The sequence below is a fragment of the Callithrix jacchus genome, chromosome 7, assembly GCF_049354715.1.
Source record: "Callithrix jacchus isolate 240 chromosome 7, calJac240_pri, whole genome shotgun sequence".
Classification (NCBI taxonomy): domain Eukaryota; kingdom Metazoa; phylum Chordata; class Mammalia; order Primates; family Cebidae; genus Callithrix; species Callithrix jacchus.
Genome location: NC_133508.1, coordinates 101314119 through 101332570, shown reverse-complemented (window position 1 = coordinate 101332570; position 18452 = coordinate 101314119). Strand labels below are relative to the sequence as shown.

Sequence of the window (18452 nt, the reverse complement as noted above, 5' to 3'; positions counted from 1 at the left end):
GAGATGACGGCTCCACGTGTGCTGTTGTCCCAGAAGACCTTCCAGTGGGACAAGATGTGGGGGTGGAAGACAGTGATACTGATGATCCTAATGCTGTGCAGACCTAGGCTAGTGTCTGTTTGTGTCTCAGTCTTTAACAAAAAAGTTTAAAAACTAAATTTAAAAAATTAAAAATAGAAAGCATATAAAGATATAAAGAAAATATTTTTGCACAGCTGTACGTGTTTGAAGCTAAGTGTTATTACAAGAGTCAAAAAGTTAAAAAAATAAGAAGTTCATAAATAAAAAGGTTAATTTATGATTGAAGAATTTGTAAATAAATTTAGTGCAATTTAAATGTACAGTGTTATCAAGTTGACAGCAGTGTACAATAATGTCGTAGGCCTTCACATTCACTCACCGCTCACTGACTCACCCAGAGCAACTTCCAGTCTTACAAACTCCATTCATAAGTGCTTAGATTCACAAATACTTGCCATTGTATTACAACTGCCTACAGTATTCAGTACCATAACATGCTGTACAGGTTTGTAGCTTGGGAGCAGGAGGCCATACTCTATACAGCCTAGTTGTGTAGTAGGCTGTACCATCTAAGTGTGTTTAACTGTACACTGTAATGTTTGCACAGTGACAAAATCACCTAAGGACTTTTCTCAGAATGTATCCCCTTTGTTAAGTGACGCATGACTGTATTTACTAACACAGTCATTTTGGAAGGTATCTTGCCAAGCCCGGTCAGCAAATGTTATGGTACTTGTTTGTGAGTAAACCATTCATACTTGCTTAAGATTTAACTAGTCATAAATGCATCAGCAGATCTTCTCCCTCTATATGTCTATATTTTTAAACCTTCCCAGCCTAATTTCCCAAAGGATTACATTGACCTTGAGTGCTCTGATGGTAAGGCTCTCCCTTTCTTGAACTAACAGTGTCCTAATACTGTTGGCATTTATGGTAACAAACTTCAGTGCAGTCATATTTTGGCTGCAAAAACCCTTTCTTGTGTGTGCTCCCTTGTTCCTTCTCCTCTAACCCAGCACTTCCTCTTTAGCATTAGAGCTATTGGTGTATAAGTTAAGAAGAGTAGGAACTGCACCCCAGCACCTCCCTTGGATCCCTCTTTCTGTCTTTCTTCAGAGCTTTCAGCCCTTTAAAGGCAGAGGAAAGCAAAGCCGGAGCGGAGGAGCACTCATGGCCAGCCAGGGACTGATGATGGACTGCAGCTGGCCAAGGAAAACAGAACAAGCCACAGGTGTCTGCATCCAGCCAGCTGGGTCAGGGCATTACAGGAAGTGCAAGGGAGGGAGGGAAGCCCCTGCAGCAGCTTCCTGCTTGATGCTTACTAGAGCTGGGCCTGTCCCTCCTCCCAAAGACCAGCCTATCCTTGACCTTAACTTAGTTAAGTTGCAACATAGAAGGGATTTTTTTTTGTTAATCATCAGTTCGAGGGTCAAAAAAACATGTACTAAGAGACTAACTTCTCTGAGCTTGTCCATATGAAGGAAAACATGGCCAGTAACCAAGAATTTAGGTCTCAGGTGAACTGGATGAGGAATATCTTCATCTCAAAGGCTAGATGTTGTCAGTTTTCTATCCAAGGGAACAACTTCAAAAAATACAGCTAATTGTCAAATGGCTAAAACAAACAGCTTTTAGTGCTGAATTTTAAAGTAAAACAAAACTTGATTTTCTTTGAAGGGGAATAAAAGGGCTAAAATGTTATTAAATGCTTATATACACATTGCTAAGAATGTAATGATCTCCCACCCCCATGCCTTTAAATTAGAGCAGTTCTTGATCTTTAGAGTATATCAGAATCACGTGAGTGCTTGTTAAAACTCAAATTTCTGGGTCTCACCCCCGGAATTTCCTCATTAGCATTTGAGCTATTGGCTAAAAACACTGCTGTCTAAATTAAGAGGGTGAACTTTACCCCTAGCACCTCCCCTGGATCCCTTGATTTAGTACTTCGAAACGGGGCTTGATAATTTGCATTTCTTTCTTATTCATTTATTTTTTAATTTGAGATGGAGTCTGGCTCTGTCACCAGGCTGGAGTTTAGTGACGTGATCTCAGCTCACTGCAACCTCTGCCTCCCAGGTTCAAGCAATTCTCCCACTTCAGACTCGGAATAGCTGGGACTACAGGCGCGCCTCACCATGCCCAGCTAATTTTTGTATTCTTTTAGTAGAGATGGGGTTTCACCATGTTGGCCAGGATGGTTTTGATCTCTTGACTTCATGATCTGCCTGCCTTGGCCTGCCTCCCAAAGTGCTAGGATTACAGGCATGAGCCATTGCACCCAGCCAATAATTTGTATTTCTAACCAGTTCCAGGGTGCTGCCGTTTCTTTGCCTGGGAACCACACTTTGAGAACTACTGGGCTAGGTAATCATCTTTGAAGATGGGTAGATAAAAGAGTTCCTCTTTATTCAGTATTGTAGTAGGCATTATGGGAAGGCGATGCTAGGAGTTTGCAGATGTTGGTGATTAGGGAATTAAGGGAACCTCAGTGTTGAAGGGATTGGGGATGGTGGGAGGATCAAGAGTGTGGGAGACATAAGAAGGAAATGGGAGTGAAGAGCAGGCTGAGGAATTCAAGTGAGAGGGAGAAACCCAGCCTGACACAGATCTCACTGCCATGTGCAGGGATTGCTTTATTGAGTTTGATTGTCGAGGTGGTGACAAGAGCTGTACCTAAAACAGATGGATAAGGCACTGAAAGTTTTATTGTACTTTTTTCTATTTTAAATAGCAGAAATGGACAAGTTCTTTGTACTTTCATAATGGCATTCGTTTTCTTTGACCGTGTGTATTAATTGCCAGATGAGGAACTCTTTCTTTTGGACAAATAAGATCATAAAGATAAGCTGTGACAATTAAATGGCCACATCTATTTTATCAGTATGGTAGGAAGCTAAGTTGGACACAATAAGATGTACATAGACTCTTTTTCTTCAGAGTACAAAGAGATGACTTTTGATATCTAAGGTTATGTGGAAACATCAAGACAGAAAATGAGGCAACTGTATTCTTAAAAATCAAAATTCTGTTTACATTTCATTGGTTGTAACTATTCAATATATTATTTTGATTTTAAAAATTCAAAGCTTGCCATATATAGGTGGATAGTATTCAGTTATGAAATCACTAGGATTCACCTCTCCACCTATGGTTGTTAGCAAAAGAATGCCCAAGTCTGTTTTAAAAGCCTACTGAAAAAAAAAAACATTTTAATGAAATAACAGCAAATAGGAATTGTGATTCCTCTTTCTACAAAATGTAAATTTTAAAATTTCCCAAATACCTCTATGACAGCAATATTCAGGAAATAATATTTTATAGTAAACATTTTTAATAAACAGCAGCATAAAAAAATCAGTGTTTAATATCATCTCTGGTGTGTGTAAAATACAAATGCATATATTCTTAATATAAAATAGCCTTTTTGTCATTACAATTCAATGCTTCTCTATTTGAAATGCCCACAATAACAAATCAAACAATAAGTAATACAGTGATTAAATGCATGCAGTGAAAATAAGGAAAGATGTGGTAGGTGAGATATCTGAAAATTGCCATTATATATTTGAAGAAAAGCTATATCACGTTAAAAACAAAGGAAACAAGAACAACAGACCAGATATAAAAGGGCAAAGATATATTTTCACTTCTGTGACACAAACCATAAGCATAGTTTTGTGCAAAAAAAAAAAGAGAAAAAGATCTGAAAATAAAGTCATCTTACAAAACATTGTCAACAAAGGAAAAGATATTTTTCAGTTTGTGAAAAAAATACTATTTTAATACAAAAGAGACTGTGTTATATAGTATCACAGTGCGATTATAAAATACATTATTACAAGTGGTTTTGAAATTTCATTTGCTCACCTTAATGTTTTCAGTTATTATAAAATGTTTAAAATAAATGTTATAGTTCTTTATAAAAAACTAACTTGAATTTACTTTTTAACCATAATAATGTTTTACCAGAGTAGGTATTTTACTGGCTCATGGAATGCTAATTTCCCTTTAAGGGACTCCTAGAAAAACTCAGATTCACTGAAATGGTGTTCTTAAAATAATAAATATTCTTGGAAAAAAACTGATTGTCATATGATATACAAAATTGTGGTTTGAAGTTTCATCATTAAACAGTTGCATAGCAACAAAAGGATACAAATATTCTCCTCTACCTAAAGTTAAGAAATGTAACTTCTGAATCAGCTTATTTATGCCACAAAAATATGTCTTAATTTATCTCCAGAAATCTGAATATAGCCAATTCTTTGAGTTCACAGTACCTGTAAGTTCATGTTTGTTATCTGAAGACTCAGGTTTGGGAAAATTGCAATGCATTTTGGTAAACACATTTTCTTGATTTCTCATGTTAGTTGTATTAAAAAATGTAATCCCAGCACTTTGGGAGGCTGAGGCGGGTGGATCATGAGGTCAAGAGATTGAGACCATCCTGGTCAACATAGTGAAACCCCGTCTCTACTAAAAATGCAAAAATTAGCTGGGCATGGTGGTGCATGCCTGTAGTCCCAGCTACTCAAGAGGCTGAGGCAGGAGAATTGCCTGAACCCAGGAGGCAGAGGTTGCGGTGAGCCGAGATCACGCCATTGCACTCCAGCCTGGGTAACAAGAGTGAAACTCCGTCTCAAAAAAAAAATGAACACATCAATGTGTTTTTAATTATCTTATATTCTCCTCATCAAATATCATTTCCAGGAATTACTTTTATATCCTGTAAGTCTCTTTACAAGTCTCCTATACCTTTAAAATAAAATGAAACTTTGAGACATTGTTCTTAGAATAAAGAAATTTTTTTTTTAACAAGAGAAAAATCAAAAATAAAATTACTTCTATAAAGAACTTGAAACCCTTAAGAATTCTAAACTTGGCAAAGATGGTTGGCAGGTAAATACCACCAGATGCACCTGTGAAACATCCCACTAAGGCAAAAATGGTCATGTTGTTTCTGTTTACTAGTTAAAGAATTCAGTTCTTGGTAACTTTTGAAATAAGAACTCAGTGCTTGTTTTGTAGGAAGACCATATTTTGTAAAACAGAATTTATTGCCTTTGGATTCCAACTAACTGTATGAATAAACTGTTATAATTCTTGGGGCTGGAATAAAATCTGTGAACATTTCCAGCACAGAAAAAAAGGGAGAGAAACTAGAATTACTAGACATTGGTGTCATCATGGAGTTTCCTACTTCCCGAGAGTCCGTTGACCATAAGCACCTCATGCTTCGGACAACTTGTAAACGGAGTTGCAAGGGGTGACTGTGCTCATCTGTAGCCACACACTTCTTTTTCAGTGTTACTGCTTCCAGAAAACTCCTTTGGGGGCTGTCCCCATGGGATCCCACAGTTGCTGATCTAGGCTGTGGGGCCATTTTCCTGCCTGTGCTTCCTTTGGCGCCTCATTCCTAATCCAGCAAAGTGAGCTATCAACCAACAATCAATTCTAGCATCCACATCTAGCCTTCTTATGGTTTGATGCCCTGTGTTATTCCAAGGGCTATGTAAATATGCTGTGAGAAACTGTGGGAAAGACCCTCATGATCACAGGAGGATTCACAAAAAGGCACACTCTACATCTTCCCAAAGAAGCCCAATGACATAGAAGGCTTCAGGGTTCCTTATACTTGTGTTATGGCTCATTTCCCTCCAGGGTTTCAAATTTGGCCTGAAGCTTCTTCATTGATTCTGAACATCATTTCCATAAGAACATGCACAGAGTCTTAACTGAATCAATATAATTCCTGAATATCTGTCCTGAAGAAAAGACAGCAGGTAGACAAATGCTATGGTATATATACATTTGGGGGAGAGACCAGTCGTGGTGACTGAAGGCTAAAACATAAAGCACCATTTGACTTTTGGTTTTACATTTAATCACAAGGTTCTTTTCCTCTTCACTGGTTTGCAGTTTTCAGTACTTGAAACCACATGTTCCAGTCCCAATGCCATGTAATGCACTCCAATGGAGTGCATATCCCACAATATTTTCACTTTTTTTTGTTTTCTGGCTAGTGTCTGTCCTGCTTGGTAAGACACAGTCAAACTTCACAGAAGATACTTGTTGTGATGTCTGCTAAATGAGAACCTTACTTTAATAAAAACATTTGAATATAAATCTTTTCTACGGCTGTCTAGTTTGTCCTGTATACCACATTTACATCTTACAGTTCTGCAGAAATAATAGATTCGGTGTGCCCATGAATATTGGAGTCTCCTAGCAAAGATGGTTGCTTTGAGTCAATTTTGTAAGGTTTTTGAGATTTGTTGCCAAAAACGGTGATACCCATTCCACCAGGATGATTTGGAATCGACATGTGTGGTAGTAAAGGAATATTTGCTTCCTGATTAGATCCTGATGAGGGCAAGCTAGTCACATGGCCAGTGCTAGTCGACCCACTGGCACTGCTTGGGGACCGACTCTTGGGAGGCGGGCAGTGCTGAATCACTCTGGGAGGACCTGCTGGCTGATAGTGGGCAGCTGGAAACGCTGCATATCCAGGAGGTATTGGGTATCCATTGATGGGAATGAATCGCTGGTTCTGAGGTATTGGCGGGCCGATGAAGCCAGCAATCTGGCCCTGTGGTGTAATACCCTGGCTTGGAAACATGTAATTAGGATATCTGGGGTTACTGAGATTACTCACTGGGCTGGCACTGAGGGAGGTTGTCTGTGTGGTGGCATTTCCCCCAGAAGGAGTAGTAGAGCTGGTGTGACTTGAGAGTCCCTCCCAAGACCGAAGCCGGACGTGAATATCTTTAAATCTTGGTCTCCTGGAAGGAATCTCATTCCAGCACTCTGTCATGAGGCTGTACATTCTGGGTGGGCAGTCTTCAGAGCATGGTAAGAGCTGCCGTTTTCTCACCATCTCAATCACTTCCTGGTTACTGAATCCATAATATGGCTGGAGTCCAAAACTGAAAATCTCCCACAAGACAACCCCAAAGGACCAGATATCTGAATCAGAAGAGAATTTACCATACATGATGGCTTCAGGGGGCATCCAGCGAATGGGCAGCAAGGACTTACTCTGGACCCTATAGTAATCAGCGGAGTAAATTTCTCTGGAAAGCCCCAAGTCTGAAATCTTTACATGAAGCTGCTCTCCGATTAAAATATTGCGAGCTGCAAGGTCCTTGTGCACAAAGAAGTGACTAGACAGGTATTCCATGCCGGCTGCAATCTGAATTGCAATGTGCAGAAAATCTCCATGGTCCAGGCTGGACTTCACAGTCCCGTCTTCATCACTGCTGCAGCCAACGTCAGAGTGTGGGGATCGCATGATGAGGAACTCATGGAGATCTCCCTGATTCATATACTCAAAAAGCATGCACACAGGTTGTTCCTGAGTGACAGCACCTAGAAGGCAGACGATATTAGGGTGGTGCAGTTCTGCCATTAGGGAGGCTTCTTGTTGAAATTCTGTCCATTGCTGGGGATTGTTATAGTCTTTCAAGGTCTTGATAGCAACCAGCTGAGCATGGTCCATGCCTGGGAGATAGAGATGGCCTTTATAGATTTTTCCAAAGGCACACTCACCCAGTTCTTCCATAAAACGTACAGCAGAAAGAGGCAGCTCTTTAGCTTTGCTCTGTATGAAAGAGAGGAATAAGGTGGTTTAAAACATTTCTTCAAGCAAGACAGCTTCACATCGGAAAGGAGGGATGGGGCATATAGAAAAAGGTTCTATAAACAAATTAAATAAAATACTGTAGGTCTATATATCCTTCAAATTGCTGGCTGCAACTCAGAGGAGGTGCCATAGGCAACTTTCCATCACTCCCCTATCCCTTTCTCTCAACTCAGCCCCAGAATGGTTTCTTGCTGCTGCCTAGAGTCTTGATACTCAAACTGTGGTCTGAGGACCAGCACCATCAGCATCACCCAAACTTACTGCAAATGCAGACTCTTGGGTCCATCTCAGGCCTACTGAATCAGCATGTGCATTTAACAAGACCCCTGTGATTTCTGTGAAGATGAGGGTGTCAGAAGCACCACTGCAGAGGCTACAGCCTGGTACTTAGAGCATTTGTAATCTGGTCCGAACTTGCTTTCCTGACATGATCTCTTGCTACTTCTCTATGCGATAGCATCACTTTAGTTAAATAGGTTTACTCAATGTCCACTCCTGAAACCATTTATATTCTTGCCCAGTACTTTTGTTCCTCCAATATTCTGTCATTCTTAGAATATTTATTGTGCTAAAAGTCAGAGAAACCAAAACAAAAGATTGTCCTTCTAAAGTACTCACTATAGAGATGGGAAGGTCTAAAATCCTTTCTTTTCTAAAAAGCCTGTTTCAGGCCCCACTTCCCCTGAAACCTTGCCTGACCACTGTGGTCATTTCTTTGCTAGACTCTTTTGCCTTTACTGTGAATGCCACCACAGACACAAAGCAGTGTGGTGGCTGATTACACACATAGCCTCTATAGTCAGACGGTCTGAATTGGAATCCTGCCTTCTCCACTTACCAGCTGTGTGACCCCGGATACAGCATTTACCTTTGTGCCTCAATTCCTTCATCTATAAAATGGGATAATAGTAATTGTACTTACCATGTTATTGCAAATTTTTAATGAGTTAATATTTGTAAAGTACTCAGACCTAAGAGTTAATCTTTATAAAGTACTCAGACCTACATCTGGTCCATGCTAAGTTTGATTTAACTTTTTGTTATTATTATCAACGTGATGTTTCTGTTCTTTTTATGCATGCATTTTGTCCTCACAACCAGATTTCAACAGAAATCTTATTGGAAGCACTGCCTTTCATACCAATATATATTCCGAGGGCTAAGCAAGTAGGTTATTTATTACTTGACCTTAATACAGACAGGTAAAGGCATCTAGCTTGTAAGGAAAATAAGTATTGAATCATGACATGTGATCTTGGCAAGCAAATGTCTATAATGTCATATGTTTTTACTATTTTTAAATTTACCTCAAATTTAGTCTGATATTTCATTTGTTAGAAAGTAATAAAAACAATGCATTTTATATAAAACTGATTTTTCAAATAATCCCCATCCTTCAAATTCTTATTTTGTTTTAAAAGAATACTACCCTGAAAATTCTAATTGAAACTGACAATGTTGAAATATACGTGAAATCCAGAGTTCTCTGTACAGAGTTTAAAACAACAGTTTAGAAAATTTGGTAAAAAAAATAATTCTCTTATCCAAACTCTACTAATTTAGAATTCATGATGATTAGATTTGTTCTAGGCTGATATATTTTCCAGGGCAAAATGCCCACTAACCTAATTGTAAGTGTAAATAAACTTGCAGCAAAATACCCACTTAAAAGGACACATTTTGATGGGGATTTTGGAACATTAATTCTTCTATGCAAATAATCTGTCTCATTATAAATTGGTCTTATTTGTTCATCAAAGCAGATTTTTCTGAGGTCTATATTTGGAAATGCATTTTAGAAAATTTACTTGTGCTAAAAGTAATGGTAATTTGTTGCTTTAAACTTTCAGTAAATTAAAGCTTATTGATCTAGTTCTATTCAATATAATATTGTTTGTAATAGCAAAAGATTATAAATGACCTACATGTCCCCATAGAGAACACATTAAATCAATTATGATGGAGCTAGTAAACAGAATATTTTACATTTGTAAAAAAGAATGAGGATGTTTTCTATGTACTGGTATGGAAAGGTCTGCAAAATCCTTTTGCTCAGCTAAAAATAAAAAGCAACAACAGTTAATGCTGGGTGCTGCTTTTGTGTAAGAGAGGAGAAAAAGAACACGTGAAATATATTTCTTTGTATAAATGTAAAGAAACTATGAAAGGATACTTGGGAAACAGAGAGCAGTGAATATTGGGGGTATGGAAGTAGAAACTAGGAAAAGGGGGGCAGAGGTAAGTGATTTTATACTTCATGCTTCTTTATGCTTTAAAATTTTTGAACCAAGTGAATATATTACCAATGCTCAAAATTAAATAATTAAATATTTTAAAAAACAGGCGAATCTTCCCATCTCGCTGAATTAGAAAATATCTTTTGCAATTACAAGTCCATCCACCATTCTTCCTTTTGCTTTCAGGGTCTATATTCTCATGGGAGCTAGTAGAACTCCTTTGAGAGGGCAAGGTGTGAGTGATGAGAAAGGTAACCGGTTGAACCAATACTCCTTTTTTGTCTTGTAGTACTCGGATGATTTTACTCCTGCTGGCAAGAGTAACCCAAGGTGAATTTTTCCTGCATGCTGTTAAGACTGGGGAGTTCCATCAGAACTTTTCCTAATGATGTAAATAAATCCCTTTTAGGTGAAGGTCCCTTGAATGACATAGTAGATATCACTTACTTTTTGACCTAAACAAGACCTCTAGGCTCTTGGAGATAGAGGTTAAGGGACTGAGTACTAAAACTTCTTTGTGGAAAACGGGAATTAGGAAGCAAACTCATGGAATATTAGACTGGTATAATGAGGAGTTACAAACTCAGTATCCTCTCCTCCCTCACTGCTTGAAACGAATCCATAGGCAGTATGGTATAATTCAAACCAAATGAACTTTGGAGTCCTATAAATTTGGGTTTACATTTAAAATCCACTGCTTTCTATTAATAATAGTTAATACTTACATAGAACTTTGTGCCAGATACTGTTCTAAGCACTTAGCAAATATTAGCTTATTTAACACCACGATCCTGTGGGATAGGTCTTATATATTAATCACTGACGTTGGGTGAATTTCTTAACTTTTCTGAACCTGTTTCCATATCTATGAAATAATATACTATCTTGCACTGTTGCAGTAGGGATTAAATACAATGATACATGAAAGTAATTCCTACCTAATAAGTGCTCTTTAAATCATTCTTATTATCCTTATTAGGAAAGTCATCCAGGAAGTAAAGTAATGCAAATGATTTAGATCCATTTAAGCCTTAAGTAGTTCCAGAGTGTTTAAATTTCTTCTTGTTAATCTTTCTCTGTTCTCCTGTAGTTGTTAGTTAAAAAAAAAAAATCATCCTTTAAAAATGACAGATCAATTTGTTTTGGAGCTTGAGGGTGGGTGAGAAGTTGAGTGGCCTGTGGCTGGTTCCTCTGAGATGTGAATGAAGGTGGAGGCAACAAGAACTCATGTGGAACAGTGGATGGTAGCAGATGGAAAAAGGAAGCAAGCCAGCCAAACTTCTGGAGGTGGGAAAAGAGGAAGAGGTGGACAGGACCTTGGCACCAGCACTACACAATGGCCTTGGGGATTCATGGCTAAGAAGGCTAGCTGCATTCCCCTCCACTGAGGTAAGCAAATGTGTTCTTATATATTTGCCTTTGGAAAAAGAACTCTTACTGTTGCCATTTTACAGATGGAGAAAGGGGCTAAAGAAAGTATCAACGATGTTTAGGAGAGCAGAAAGAGCCACTTGCAACTCCAAGGCTCTCTGTGTGGGGCCACAGCATTCTGTTTGAAACCAGAGAAGCCTGTTGGCCAGCAATCCCAGCTTGAAGCCGAATGTCTCTGGAGGCTCAGCCTGAGGCCTGCCACCTTGCAGGGCTAGGGGGTTGGCCTTCAGTATGAGGTCACTCTATAGAATTATAATTGTTTTTTCTCCCTGTTCACACATGAAAGAAAGTAGATTTTACCCCAAAGTATATCTTGTCCTATCTCACCAATACCCAGTGGGCCATATAGCATATAATCCCAAGTCTTCTCCAAGGAATTATTTACTAGAGCCACTGAAAACTAAATTTGGGGGGTTTGCTTTGCAAAGAAGCATGGAAAGCATCTAAAATGGCAGAGTCCACAAAACTCTTCCCTTCAGACACCTGTGCAGCCTAGCAAAGAAGTACCCAGAAAAAAATGCTCCTAGCTCGGTTTCAGGGGAACAATTTCCACAGTGATTTGCATTTTTAAGGTGCTCAAGTTACTTGGTACAAATGAGTCCAAACTATAGACTCATTTTCAAATTTTACATAAATCCTGAACTAGTTAAAAAATCATAAAAACCCTTAAAGAAGCAGTCAGTAGACTGTACAGTGACGGCAGGAAATTAGCTGTATTGTTGAGGAACAGATGGTTTACATTATACAAACCCTTTAGGCTAAACTTGTTTAGGTCTGGCATATTGTAAATTATATTTTAGTAATGAAAGTGAAATGACCTCTGCTTGACCTCAAGTGGGGTTTGTCTGTTTGAACGAATGTAGTGGAAAACTATGAAAGAAAATGAAGTCATAAAGTTTTGGCAGTTCAATTTTGGCTCATTTCAAGTTAAGGGGTTATAAATCTGTTTAGTTTTTGTTTGACAAGTATTTGTCATACAGGGATGTACAAAATGTAAAGAAGTGTAAAATACACATGAGGCATGGTGCCAAAGTAAACCAAGTACAAAGGAAAACTGGAATGAATGGGGTCCTGGGCTCCTATCTCTTTATCACTCCCTCCATTAGTTGAAGGACAAGATGGCCTCGGTTTATTATATGCTGTAAGGCAATTAAGTACCTTAAAACTGAAACAGGCTTTCAGTTTCAATGTTAACATTTTTACTTCTCAAAGTAAACACATATCTGCCTTTAAAAAATTATATAAAATTATTATATAAAATAAAAGTTGATACATTGTTCCAAGATGCTTCTTTCTTTAGAAATTTTTGAAAAGCAATGGTATTAGAGTTTAAAGAAGCTCTTCACAGAAGGAAAATGAAGGGAAAACATTTTAGATGCAAGTCATTTAGATGTGAGTCAGATGGGAAAACTGTAGTATTGTCTAAACTGCTGATAAGAGAGACCATGCTGATACTGGTGCCTTTTTTCACCGTAGTGATGACTGCTAAGTGGGGATGTGGGGGATCTTTTAGATCTCTTAACTTTAGATATGAAAGCAATGAACCATGAGTAGAGTTTTAAAAAACTGTAATTACTTTGGTGGCTGTAGGTGAATAAGGAGGGCAGACTCAGTGGTTTTATTTCCTTCCATCTTTGTGAAGTTATACCTTAGGTGGCAATATATTTGAAATGACTCCTGGTGAAGCAGCCTACTACTAACTCGCTATTTCCTGCTCACTTTATGAAAGTGATTAGCATAGGATTTTGTGATGGCCACCAACATTTGTATGCAACATGAAGCCTGCTGTCACTTTTTACCTCCAACATAATGTCATATTATTGCTCTACTTTTGAGTCCAACTTGAAGTAGACACACAGATAAAGAACAGAGCTACATTAGGGTGGAGGGAATCGAGCCCAGGGTGGTTCTGTGGGACAGAAAGGGGGCTTTAACAACAGTAGGTGCTGAAACAGGACCCACATTCAAAAGTCAGCCCCAGACGTCTCCCTGTGGTCCCTGTCACTCAAGGTCAGTTCACTCCGCATGTTCTAATGTCCCAAGGCTGACTGCTGCCCTTTCTCCAATCTGTGCTATTCTTTTGAAGCTGCTTCTAGTTGGATCCAGGTGTCTACAGAAGAAGAGCAGGTTTCACATGGCATTTGTGCTTGCTCCATGGTATGGTTTGGCTGTGTCACCATTCAAATCCCATCTTGAATTCCCACATGTTGTGGGAGGGACCTGGTGGGAGATAATTGAGTCATGGGGGCAGATTTTTCCCATGCTGTTCTCATGACAGTGAATAAGTCTCATGAGATCTGATGGTTCTATAAGGGGGAGTTTCCTTGGACAAGCTCTCTCTTTGTCAACTGACATCCATGTAAGATGTGACTTGCTCCTCCTGGCCTTCTGCCATGATTGTGAGGCCTCCCCAGTCATGTGGGACTGTAAGTCCATTAAACCTCTTTTTCTTCCCAGTCTCAGGTATGTCTTTATCAGCAGTGTGAAAATGGACTAATATAGTAAATTGTTACCAGTAGAGTGGGATGCTGCTGAAAAGATACCCCAAAATGTGGAAGTGACTTTGGAACTGGGTAACAGGCAGAGGTTGGAACAGTTTGGAGGGCTTAGAAGAAGACAGGAAAATGTAGGAAGGTTTGGAACTCCCTAGAGACTCGTTGAATGGCTTTGACCAAAATGCTGATGATGATATGGACAATGAAATTCAGGCTGAGGTGGTTTCAGATGGAAATGAGGAGCTTGTTGGGAACTGAAGCAAAGGTGACTATTGTTATGTTTTAGCAAAGAGACTGGTGGCATTTTGCCCCTGCCCTAGAAATTTGTGGAACTTTGAACTTGAGAGATAAAACTTAGAGTATACGGCAGAAGGAATGTCGAAGCAGCAAAGTATTCAAGGCGTGACTCGGGTGCTGTTAAAGGCATTCAGTTTTAAAAGGAAAACAAAGCATTTGGAAAATGTGTAGCCTGACAATGCAATAGAAAATAAAATCCCAATTTCTGAAGAGAAATTCAAGCTTGCTGCCAAAATTTGCATAAGTAGCCAGGAGCCAAATGTTAATCACCAAGACAATGGGGAAAATGACTCCAAAGCATGTCAGAGGTCTTCATGGCAGCCCCTCCCATCACAGGCCCAGAGGTTTAGGAGGAAAAAATGGTTTCATGGGCTGGGCCTAGGGTCCCTCTGCTGTGTGCAGTCTAGGGACTTGGTGCCTTGTGTCCCATCCACTCCAGTTGTGACTAAAGAGGGCCAAGGTACAGTTCATGCTGTGGCTTCATGAGGTGGAAGTCCCAAGCCTTGGCAGCTTCCATGTGGTGTTAAGCCTGTGGGTGTACAGAAGTCATGAATCGAGGTTTGAGAATCTCTCCTAGATTTCAGAGGCCGTATGGAAATGCCTGGATGCCCAGGGAGAAGTTTGCTGCAGGGGCAGGGCCCTCATGGAGAACTCCTGTTTGTTAGGGAAGTATGGAAGGGAAATGTGGGGTCAGAGCCCCCATACCAAGTCCCTACTGGGGAACTGCCTAGTGGAGCTGTGAGAAGAGGGCCACTGTCCTCCAGACCTCAGAATGGTAGATCCACCAACAGCCTGTACTGTGAGCCTGGAAAAGCCTCAGACACTCAACACCAGCCTGTGAACACAGGAGGGGCACTACACCCTGCAAAGTCACAGGGGCAGAGGTATCTGATGCAACTCTTCCATCAGGATGACCTGGATGTGAGACATAAAGTCGAAGGAGATAATTTTGGAAATTTAAGATTTGATTGCCCTGCTAGATTTTGGACTTGCATGGGGCCTATAGCCCCTTTGTTTTGGCCAATTTCTCCCATTTGGAATGGTTGTATTTATCCAATGCTTATGCCCCCATTGTATCTGAGAAGTAACTAACTTGCTTTTGATTTTACAGACTCATAGGCAGAAAGGACTTGCCTTGTCTTGGATGAGACTGTGGACTGTGGACTTTTGCATTAATACTGAAATGAGTTGAGACTTTGGGGGACTGTTGGGAGGGCATGATTGGTTTTGAAATGTAAGGACATGAGATTTGAAAGGGACCAAAGGTGGAATGATATGTTTGGCTGTGTCCCCACCCAAATCTCATCTCGAATTCCCATGTGATGTGGGAGGGATCCAGTGGGAGGTTATTGAATTATGGGGGCAGGTCTTTCCCATGCTGTTCTCATGATAGTGAATAAACCTCATGAGATCTGATGGTTCTATAAGGGGGAGTTTCCCTGCACAAGCTCTCTGTTTGCCTGCCACCATGCATGTAAGATGTAACTTGCTCCTTCTTGCCTTCTGCCATGATTGTGAGGCCTCCCCAGCCATATGGAACTGTAAGTCCCAGTTCCACCTCTTTTTCTTCCCAGTCTCGAGTATGTCTTTTTTTTTTTTTTTTTTTTTTTTTGAGATGGAGTTTCGCTCTTGTTACCCAGGCTGGAGTGCAATGGCGCGATCTCGGCTCACCGCAACCTCCGCCTCCTGGGTTCAGGCAATTCTCCTGCCTCAGCCTCCCGAGTAGCTGGGATTACAGGCTTGAGCCACCGTGCCCGGCCCTCGAGTATGTCTTTATCAGCAGTGTGAAAACAGACTAATACGCCCCATCAGAGGAATCATGAGCAGACCCTAGCCCTATTGAAATTAGAGGAGTATTTCTGATAATAGAAGGGCTATCCCAGGTCTTTTTTCTCTTTGGAAGCACAGTTTTCTCTGAGATCTGTATTCCCTATGGGCTCACTTGCTTCCTGAATCTCAAGTACTGACCAGCATAGTCTACATCGGAGCAGGCCTCAGTGCCACCTGGAGGACTTGTTAAAACACAAATTGCTGGGCTCTACCTCTAGAGTTCCTGTATGGGTCTGAGATTGTCCATTTCTGACAGTTCTCAGTTGATGAGACTTCTGCTGGCCTAGAGGCCTCACTTTGAGAGGCCTTGGACTAAATAGACGTAGTTTTCCAGATCAGTCAAGTCTGGATCCTTAGTGATCTGGGTCCCTTCTCTCTGCATGATGAATGACACACAGTGTGTCTGAAGAAACTGGTTGGGCAATTAAAACTTACCTGAGTGAGAGAAAACAATACACTGCTTGAAAAGACGCTTTGGAAATGTCAGGTAGAGAAAAATTCAAGAACCATTAACCAGCATTTATTAGGTTTATATACTGTATGGCTGCTATCTTAGTGAAATTCATGATTCAAGGTTTTGATATATCTTTCTATAGCTTGGGCTATATCACCAGTTTCCTTTAGTTTCAATTAGAGCCAATCATTTAGGATATATTTTAATAGCTGGTTGCATAAGTCAGTCAACTGACACTGTATACACAATATGCATACAGACTACTATATGAGGGACCCGAAAGAACCATGAAGAGAGAAGACACGACTCCTATCCTAGATATCTGTAATCTGAATTTAGTAACACCTACCATGTATTAAATATGTGCCATGCACCAGACACTGAGATCCTAATAATGGCTATGATTTTTTGAATGCTTGTATGTTAGGCTATAACTACTTTACACATATTAGCTCCTTTCATCCTCACACCAACCCCATGAGATTGGTAACTATGACTCATACCTATGTTTCAGATGGAAAAACCAAAGAATAGGTCAGTTAAATGGTCTCACAGCTGGTAGGTGGTCAATTCAGACACCAGAGCCTGCCTTGTTAATGACTACACTACACTCCCTTGCCTGTTCTCTGACATAAGTGCTTAATGCATTAACCCATTTAATCCTCATCACAATCCTGTGAGATTCATATTAGGACTGCCACATTTTATAGATAAAGACACTAAGGCATTCAGTGGTTAAGTAGCTTGCCTTAAGAAGCACAACTATTAAGTGGTGATGCCAAGATTCAAATCCAAGTATGTCTAACACCAGAGTTGCAGTGCTTTCTGGGAAGAATAGGCAGAGTTTCCATCTGATCCTCAGAGGACTCTAGATTTTAAAAGCATGAGGACTATTGATGTAAAAGTGAAATGCTCAAGGTATAGGAGCTCTTTGGTTTTTTAGTTAGACCTCACTCTGTTGATGCTCAGCTGTCTCTACTGGTTGACTGGGATAAATGGACAAAACCTGTCCATGGCAACCTTTGCCTGACTTGGGCACAGAAGTCCTGGAGAGTATATGACTGTGAGATTTCTTAGTACCTGGACTTGGCTGTTGACATGGATCTGCTTGACTCCAAAACCTATTTTCCTTTTTTGTGTATTTTACTGGTTCTTAGGTAAACAGTGTTAGAATTGTGAAACAATTGACTCTACTCATAAATGGAAATGATTACTTTTTAAAAGCTTAGAGGCCACAACCATTTTGTTTTGGGAAGTTATGGACATTTTCAAAGACTACAGCTGAACTAAGTGCCTTCTGGCTTATGCAATCAAATTCTAGGGGGAGTTTCAACCAATATTTTGCCACCTTTTCTCAGAGTTCAGCTGCACTTCTCTGGAAGTGATTTAACTTCAGAAGCATTTCTTTTCTTTTTAATGTAACTTTCTGATAATTAGCTTGAATGTTTGGTGGTGAGCAGGGTTGATTCTGTGGTGGAGTTACTTTATAATGCCAATGGGAGAGGTTCTATTCTGCCTGGAAATAGACAGAACAGATGCCAGTAATTGTAATGTCAGCTTGAGCCATCCCATGCTCATAACTTGAGCTCATATATTTCAATCAGCCTGAAAATAAAGGCAGTAGAGGGAAATAGAAAAGCACTGGGCTCTGCACCTGAGGAGACCTGGGTTCAAGTTTTGGCTGTCACTTAATAATTGTATGACTTTGGGCCAACTCTGAATCTGAAGCCTCAGATTTTTTACCCTAAAAATCAGACTTAGTACCTACTTCAAAGGGTTATTATAAAGATTCTATTGAGATAATGAAGTGCTTTAGTCCATTTATGATGCCAATTTATAATATATTCATTTATAATACTTGCTTTTCCCAGAAGTAGAGTTTCTATAGACATTGGTTTAAGCTGAGGTTATGTACTGAACAGCCTCCCAGCCTTCACTATCAGACCTTCTCCACCCTGATGGAATTTATCCAGGGTGTAAGCAGGGTGTGGAGCAGGAGAATGTATGCTAACAGGATGGATGCAAGGAATACAAGAGCTGTC

General features: G+C 39.9%; 1 protein-coding gene across 5 annotated transcripts in view; it reads right to left on the bottom strand.

Annotated features, from left to right (window-relative positions):
- Positions 1–3337: 3337 nt before the first annotated feature.
- The window catches only part of ROR1 (receptor tyrosine kinase like orphan receptor 1), a 400362-nt gene continuing 385247 nt past the window's right edge, over positions 3338–18452 (bottom strand). For all 5 annotated transcript variants that reach the window (XM_017974813.5, XM_078332125.1, XM_035251729.3 and 2 more), the window contains one exon: positions 3338–7624. In XM_017974813.5, coding sequence (XP_017830302.3) covers positions 6197–7624 — 1428 coding nt within the window. In that variant the 3' untranslated portion in view covers positions 3338–6196. The remainder of the gene's footprint in view (positions 7625–18452) is intronic.